Source organism: Triticum aestivum, chromosome 3B (assembly GCF_018294505.1).
Source record: "Triticum aestivum cultivar Chinese Spring chromosome 3B, IWGSC CS RefSeq v2.1, whole genome shotgun sequence".
In the NCBI taxonomy this organism is placed as follows: Eukaryota; Viridiplantae; Streptophyta; class Magnoliopsida; order Poales; family Poaceae; genus Triticum; species Triticum aestivum.
The window spans coordinates 796,759,683-796,767,834 of NC_057801.1; the positions used below are offsets into that span (position 1 = coordinate 796,759,683).

Here is an 8,152-nt window from a genome sequence, read left to right on the forward strand (position 1 = left end):
TAATCATCTCCCATTGAAATACCAAATAGACATCATGCAGAAGAAACCAGCATACAATTTTTTTTCATTTGCTAATATAGATTATTTCTGTTATTAAGAACATTTTTTATTTCATTTTATCATTTAATCCATGCATCACAATTAGTATCAGCAATGCAAACTTATCATATGAATAAGAATAACAAGGTAGATACATACCAAAATAATAACTGAGCTTATGATGGACAGCATTTGCAACTATGAAGGGAATCTGGCTAGGTGTGACGCAACCATCAACCATGTGGCTTCGACCTGGGGTGTCCTATGCATGATCAGTGAGATCCACAAAATAAGGATTGTGTGCTAATCAAGAATATTCAGGTACAGCTCAAAAAAAACGTAATGTTAACTTGTAAAAAACTTGCATGTAGGTCTAACATCATTTTGCTCTCATCATTTACCACAAAACCGAAACCAGTAACACAAACCTAATTAACACAACCTAGCAAATACATGATGGATTCACATCAGACACGTTTCCTTTTGTCATACATATATTCCTCACAAAACCCCAAGATATTTTATCAATATCGCAAGAGATGGATCAGAACTTTGGTCTTTGTTTCTATAATTTCTGTACATTTGTACTCTATACATATGGCAAAACTGTATCAAGATCGGCTCATCCTCAAAAAGGCGGATGCCAATCACAGGGAGTAGAGTGATGTGGACTACCTATGAGCTAAGAATGTTTAAAAGAGAAACTCTGTTCTGGACTAATTTCCTGAACAGATCTCCAGCTCCATTCTGAAGATCTTCGATACTGCACTCTAACTCCTGCAATTGCTCCTCCTTGCAGACAATTGCCTTCTTCTTGTAAAATGCCTTGCAGACAAGAGACTGCTTTGGCATTTCAATTTGCTTCAACAAGAGATGGAGTGTGGACTCCAACAGAGAGATGCTGATCTCTCTTGCCTTGGTCAATAGGATGACCATCTTGTCGAATGCAGGCTTCTTGGCAGACTTCTTGAAATGTTTCCTGGCCTTCTTCGCCAAGCGAGTAAAAGACTGGATCTTGGCTTGAGCAGCTGCATCATCTCTTTTCCTTAGAGCTGCTTGCAACTCTTGGATGATGACCACCATCTCGGCGAAGGTCTCTTGCATGTTGCTGCAGAGATCTAACAGCTCAACAGAGCATCCCATCTCTCCATCCAACATCTTCCTCTTCTGGGAGGAGCAAACTTGGTTGCTTGGTAGGCAAATAATCTCTTCAAGACCATCGTAGATGTTTGCAAGACTCCTGAGACCATCGCACATCGTGCTGATGGAACTGGAGGAAGAGATGCTTGCTTCTAGGAGGTGGAGCTCTTCCTCGACTTCGGTCTCACTGACGTGAGGCCTAGAAGGCAAACTAATCGATCTTTGGTGGAAAGCCATATCTGAGCTTGAAGCTTTTCGCTGTCTAGTGGTTAATGAGAGGAGGAGAAGCAGAAAATAAGAGCTTCTTGTTTGATGTATCTACCCATTCTGCTGCCACCTATTTATACAGAAGATGTGTACAGCTGTGTTGTGGTATCTGATTGGTAGACATGAAGAATCATGCCAGTACATCTCCCACATGCTGTCTGCTATGCCTCAAGATCTGCCAGACGCATAGAGATCGCAACACTAAAGTCTTCTCATGTTTAGTACATTGTTTTCTGTGCCTACCGTCCTTGAGATGAGTCATCACATTATCATGTTCCAGCAATTGGCAGCAAGAACCAATCAAAAAAATGTGGTTTAGTCTGACGGTGGATCTTGGCACAGTTGCACGCCCATGCCATTGCTTAATGGATCGCTAACCTAACATTTAGCTGTGACATACCTGTATTCAATAAGGTGTTTTCCTTGGTGGCCCTTGCATCTGGCATGTTTAGGTCATGGAAACAAGATCCACTGCAAAAGATACATGTTAGCGGTTCAACATGCTATCCCCATAATTTATTTTCAGCTTGAGGCTTTCAGCCACCCACCGTGTGTGCAGCATGACCATTTAATATCCAACCATTGCAGAGACTAGCTATTGATATGTGCCTATTCTTTTTCAATGTTTTTGTACGCTATTATTACCTCTTAGTCATACTATTACCTCTTAGTCATACTAACTGATTCTCAGACACCCCGGGAATGAGCACACCCCAGGAATGAACATATAAAGTGTCGACTGTTCTTTCCGTGCATTATACGGAAAGGACCAAAAAGTTTGTGCACTGACAAGTCTGGATTAGGTCTTGCTCAGATTATTGTTAATACTGTAGAACATGCAAAAAGTTCTGGTTCTGGAGTAAATGTTTTTTCTTATGTTGTCACCTTCAATGCTTAAATGATAAAGATGTTAAAATTTGAGTACACTCATTTGAACTTCGTTGTATGAAAAATAAATATATACAATTGTAGTGGCAGAGTAGTGCACGGCCATGTGGTGGTGGTGGAGAATCTGGATAATAAAATTGATTGATTGGGACCTTGTGACTTTGATCTGGCATGTTTCATGCATAATGAACAAGATCCACTTAACGTGGGCATCAAAATAAACTATACTGGGATCACAAACACGTCTTCAAGGATGAAATGGTCAAATGGATCAAAACTTTGGTTTCACTTTCTATTTCTGTAGTACCATGTACATTTATACAGTATAGTTGTATGAAGATCAGCTATTCCTTAAAAGGCGGATGCCGATCGGAGGGCGCCAAGAATGACTTGGGAGTATCTATGAGCTAAGGATGTTGAGTAGAGAAACTCTGCTCTGGACTAATTTCCTGAACAAATATCCTGCTCCACTCTCAAGATCTCCGATACTGCACTCTAACTCCGACAATTGTTCCTCCTTACAAACAACCGCCTTCTTCTTGTGGAATGCCTTGGAAACAAGAGACTGTTTAGGCATTTCGATTTGCTTCGACACAAGATGGAGTGTGGACTCCAGGAGAGACGCAGAGACCTCCCTGGCCTTGGCCAATAGCATGACCATCCTGCAATCTGCAGGAGCCTTCTTCGTGGCCTTCTTGAAATGGTTCCTGGCCTTCTTCGCCAAGTGGGTGTAAGACTGGATCTTGGCTTGAGCAGCTGCAACATCCCCTTTCCTTGGAGCCACTTGCAGCTCTTGGATGATGGCCTTCATCTCCACGAAGATCTCTTGCATGGCACCACAGAGATCTAGGAGCTCGAGGGAACCTTCCATTTCTCCATCCAATATGTTCCTCCTCTGCTGGGAGGAGCAAACTTGGTTGGTTGGTAGGCAGATGATTTCTTCAAGACCATCGTAGATGTTTGCAAGAGTCCTGAGACAATCGCACATCGTGCTGATGGAATTGGATGAAGAGATGCTAGCTTCTAGGCTCTGAAGCTCTAGCTCAACTTCGGTCTCACTGACTTGAGGCCTAGAAGGCAAACTTGTCGATCTTCGGTGGAAAGCCATGTCTGAGCTTGAAGATTTGCTCTTTATTGTGGTCGAAGAGAGGAGGAAGAGAGAAGAGCTTCTAGTTTGATGCATCTACCATTCTGCTGACGCATATTTATACGGAAGATATGTGTATAGCTGTGCTGCAGCATCTGATTAGTAGACATGAAGAATCATGCCATTACATAAGCCTAGAGATCTGCCAGAAGCATAGAGATCCCAACACAAAAGCCGTCTCATGTTCACTCTATCATGTTCCACTAATTGGCAGCAAGGACTAATTATAAATGGTATAGTTTGATAGGGAATCTTCATATAGTTGCATGCTCAAGCTATCATTTAGTGAAACCTTGTCAGTTCAAGTCCTGAGAGTTTGTCCCCCATCTTCAAGGCAAGTTCATGCCGCTCTGCTGTCTTCTTATCGTTTCGTACATTTATGAACGAGTCTATGGGCCTGTCGAAAGTGTGTTAATTATCAGGGGCAAACTCACATGCGAGGACCAGTTTTTTGTGCTGAATGATCTAGACAGCTTGATCATGTGTGTCATGACTAGCCCTCTTCATGCTTTGCCGCTGGCATGCTGCAGCCGTGTCTTAGTTGTTAGTGGCAAACTCATCCGCACGAGGGTGTCGACGTGTGGTTTTGTCTTGCTGGTGCAAGGAGTCATTGACTTCATCCGCATGTTCCAGCGCTGTGCTATCTGGTTCTGCTACCAGCCGTTATCAGGGGCCAACCTTACACTCTTGGCTCTTCATAACATAGCTGGCATGTTTCAGTTGCATGCTTGCAATTCGTCTAGTAATGCTAAAAAATGTAGAGGTGTTCAAGTGCACAAACATCTTTCTGGCCAAAAAATGCTTACATTTTCAGTGAATTGATATTAAGTGTGTGTATATATATCGTCGCCAATGAGTGACAAGATTATAGTTGAAGAGGCACGGTTCTTAGGTTTTTTGACAAATATGTTGGTAAATTTCCTCACAAATTCTTAGCTACATGAGTTTTTTAGTTTCTATGATTGCAATGGATTTTAGTGGCGTTCTTATACAATGTAAGAGGGGCAAAGAAACAAACAAAAGTACAGTACCATGCATTGATGAGGCAAAATATTTCTATTTTGTAGAAGAGATTTTATTGTTGTTAGGTCATCCTCCCCGGCGACACGGAAGGCGACTAGGGTTACCCCGCAATGCCACTTCTAGCCCCCTCATCTTCCTCGCCGCCACCAGAGGAGGCCGCCGGGCAAGCCAGTGAAGGTGGCGGCGGCGAGTTCGTCCATATGGTCTCGGCAAAGGGAGTGGGGCTCTAGGGCGGCGGCCTTGCTTGGAGAGGGGACACCATCTTCGCGGCTGGCGGTGCTCACGGTAGAGGGTCGGTGTCCTCGGAGGTGACGGCAGGCGCGGTTCATGGCCGGCGGTTATCCTAGCGTCAGATCTAAAGTTTCCTGTCTGGTCCACTTCCCACCGGATCTCGCGTCGATGATCTTGTCTCACCGGACTAATGGTGGCTGGGCAGGTGGTATGAGTTGGGTTCGGGAGAAATCCTTTGGTGGCTTCGCCATCCACGTCGGTGGCACCGCCTGCGGGCGCTACTCCCCTCCTTGGAGGCACCGACGTGATCCCTTCTTCACACCCCTCTTCTCCAACCCAAAGTTAATTCCTGTTATCCTTTGCGGATGCGGCGACGGCAGCGCTCGGTGTCGTTACCTCCATGGGGGCGTCGTTTGGCTAGGAGAGGCTGATGCGTGGTGCCATGTCCTGAACCCCCCCCCCCCCCCCTCCCGGCAAAAGTCCAAAATCCGCGTGATTGGGCGGCGGCGATGCCTTGCGCGTCGTACCCTTCGTGAAGGCGTCGTCTAGGGAGGCTAGGCGTGTTCAGGAAAAGGTTGTACTGGCGGTGGGATCCGGGTGGCAAGGGGAGGTGGCAGTGGTGCGGAGGTTCGCAGGTGGTGTGGCGTGTCATCTTCCGCGTGAAGATGATGAGTATTAGCGACATGAGGCAGCTGGATCTCGACGACGGAAGTGTCTGGATCGACGAGCGCAGGGTGGTGGCGTTGTTTGGCGCCGTGGCAGCGTCGATGGCAGGACTAGCAAGGACGGTGCGTCAGTACCTGCTCTGAAGATAGACCAGTGAAAGATGTTGGTGACGACCCATGAGAGTGCGTCAGACCCGTTTCTGCCCCACACTTAGTATGTGGCTTGGTTCGGGCCTCCGGTTTTAGATGTTAGGCTTAGGTGAGAAGTCTGGGTATTCGGCTCAGGCTTACTGCATCCCTTCATCAACTGGATAGAAGTTGCGACACATGTCGCCAGGATGGCGGATTCAGACATATTGATGTATTACCTTGTAAGGTCCTTCTAAATAATTAATAAAATGGCTGCATGCATCTCCCAAATGCAGAGGCCGGGGGTCATACTCCTTTTCGAAAAAAATGTGTTTACATTAGGATATGGTATCTCATAAATCCATGATGCTCAATCCAATAATCATCTCCCATGAAATACCAAATAACATCATGCAGAAGAAACCAGCATACAATTTTTTTCATATGTGAATATGGATTATTTTATTATTAAGAACATTTTTTATTTCATTTTTTCACTTAATCTATCCATCACAATTAGCTATATTATTTTATCAGCAATGCAAACTTATCATATGAAGAAGAATAACAAGGTAGATACATACCAAATAATAACTGAGCTTATGATGGACAGCATTTGCAACTATGAAGGGAATCTGGCTAGGTGTGACGCAACCATCAACCATATGGCTTCGACCTGGCGTGTCCTATGCATGATGTTTGCAAACATCTAGATGTGCTTGTGCCACTAAAAGGATCCGCAATTGATTATGTGACCAACAAGACAATCAGGTCATGCCCGAGCTTAGGGAGCTATGTCTGAGTTTGTCAGTGGATCATATGAAGGTGGACATGTCGACGACCTCGAGCGAGGGTCAAGATTCACCTTTGTCAAATGAGCGGCTGGAGGTTCCTATGGTTGATGATGCGAGAGGGAAGGCGTCCGCGATGTCATGATGGATTATGCTCGGTTTCTCGTGTTGTCGACGTGGCCTTGGTATTTTCAGTCATCATTGCCGTTTTCTCACCCCGGGTTCCGTTGCATTGTAGAAGTGTTGAGGGTTGTGCTTGCTGGGTGTTGGGAGCACTTGGCGGGCCATCTATGTGGCCGTGGTGCTTCGTATTGAGTGAGTTTGTTTGTATTGATTTTCGCCCGGTTTTTCGTAAATTAATTGGGCAATTCTCTTCTTCTTAATTAATCGATGAGGCAATTCTTTTGCCTCCGTTTCAAAAAAAAAGGTGAACAGTCGGTTTGATTGCATCTTCAAAAGACATAGCAACATGGCATGGCACAAAATAATTTAATTCCCAGGAACGAACCAACAAACAAGGATACATCGTAGGCAAATAATCTCTTCAATAGCATCGTAGACGTTTGCAAGACTCCTGAGACCATCGCACATCGATGTTGATGGAACTGGAGGAAGAGATGCTTGCTTCTAGGAGGTGGAGCTCTTCCTCGACTTCGGTCTCACTGACGTGAGGCCTAGAAGGCAAACTAATCGATCTTTGGTGGAAAGCCACATCTGAGCTTGAAGCTTTTCGCTGTCTAGTGGTTAATGAGAGGAGGAGAAGCAGAAAATAAGAGCTTCTTGTTTGAGGTATCTACCGTTCCTCGCTGCCACCAGAGGAGGCCGTCGGGCAAGTCAGTGCAGCCCCGGTGAAGGTGGCGGCGGGGATTTCGTCGATATGGTCTCGGCAAAGGGACTGGGGCTCCAGGGCGGCGGCCTTGCTTGGAGAGGCTACGCCGTCTTTGCGGCTAGCGGTGCTCATGGTAGAGGGCCGGTGTCCTCGGTGGCGACGGCAGGCGCGGTTCATGGCCGGCGGTTATCCTAGTGTCAGATCTGAAGTTTCCGGTCTGGTCCACTTCCCGCCGGATCTCGCGTCGATGATGTTGTCTCACCGGACTGATGGTGGCTGGGCATGGTGGTGTGAGTTGGGTTCGGGAGAAATCCTTTGGTGGCTTGGCCATCCACATCAGTGACACCGCCTGCGGGCGCTACTCCCCTCCTTGGAGGCACCGATGAGATCCCTTCTTTCCACCCCTCTTCTCCAACCCAAGGTTAATTCCTGTTATCCTTTGCGGATGCGGCGACAACAGCGCTCGATGTCGTTACCTCCATGGGGGCGCCGTTTGGCTAGGAGAGGCTGGTGTGTGGTGCCATGTCATGACCCCCCCCCCCCTCCCGGCCAAAAGTCCAAAATCCGCGTGATTGGGTGGCGGCGATGCCTTGCTCGTCATACCCTTCATGAAGAGCGTCATCTAGGGAGGCTTGGGGTGTTGAGGAGAAGGTTGTTCTAGCGGTGGGATCTGGGTGGCAAGAGGCGGTGGCGGTGGTGCGGTGGTTCGCAGGTGGTGCGGCGTGTCATCTTCCGCGTGAAGACGACGAGTATTAGCGGCATGAGGCAGCTGGATCTCGACGACGGAAGTGTCTGGATGGACGAGCGCAGGTGGTGGCGCTGTTTGGCATAGTAACAGCGTCGACAGCAGCACTGACAAGGATGGTGCAGCAGTACCTGCTCTGAAGATAAACCGGTGAAAGATGGTGGTGACGACCATGAGAGTGCGTCAGACCCGTTTGTGCCCCACACCTAGTATGTGGCTTGGTTCAGGCTCCGGTTTTAGATGTTAGGCTTAGGTGAC

The 8,152-nt window shown here is 46.8% G+C and overlaps 1 protein-coding gene across 1 annotated transcript; it reads right to left on the reverse strand.

Moving 5' to 3' along the window:
* Positions 1 to 2,601: 2,601 nt before the first annotated feature.
* Positions 2,602 to 4,494, reverse strand: LOC123066640 (uncharacterized). The gene has a single exon (XM_044489685.1). It carries the CDS (start codon positions 3,515 to 3,517, stop codon positions 2,735 to 2,737), a length of 783 nt encoding a protein of 260 aa, XP_044345620.1. The 5' UTR covers positions 3,518 to 4,494; the 3' UTR covers positions 2,602 to 2,734.
* Between the last annotated feature and the right edge of the window lie 3,658 nt (positions 4,495 to 8,152).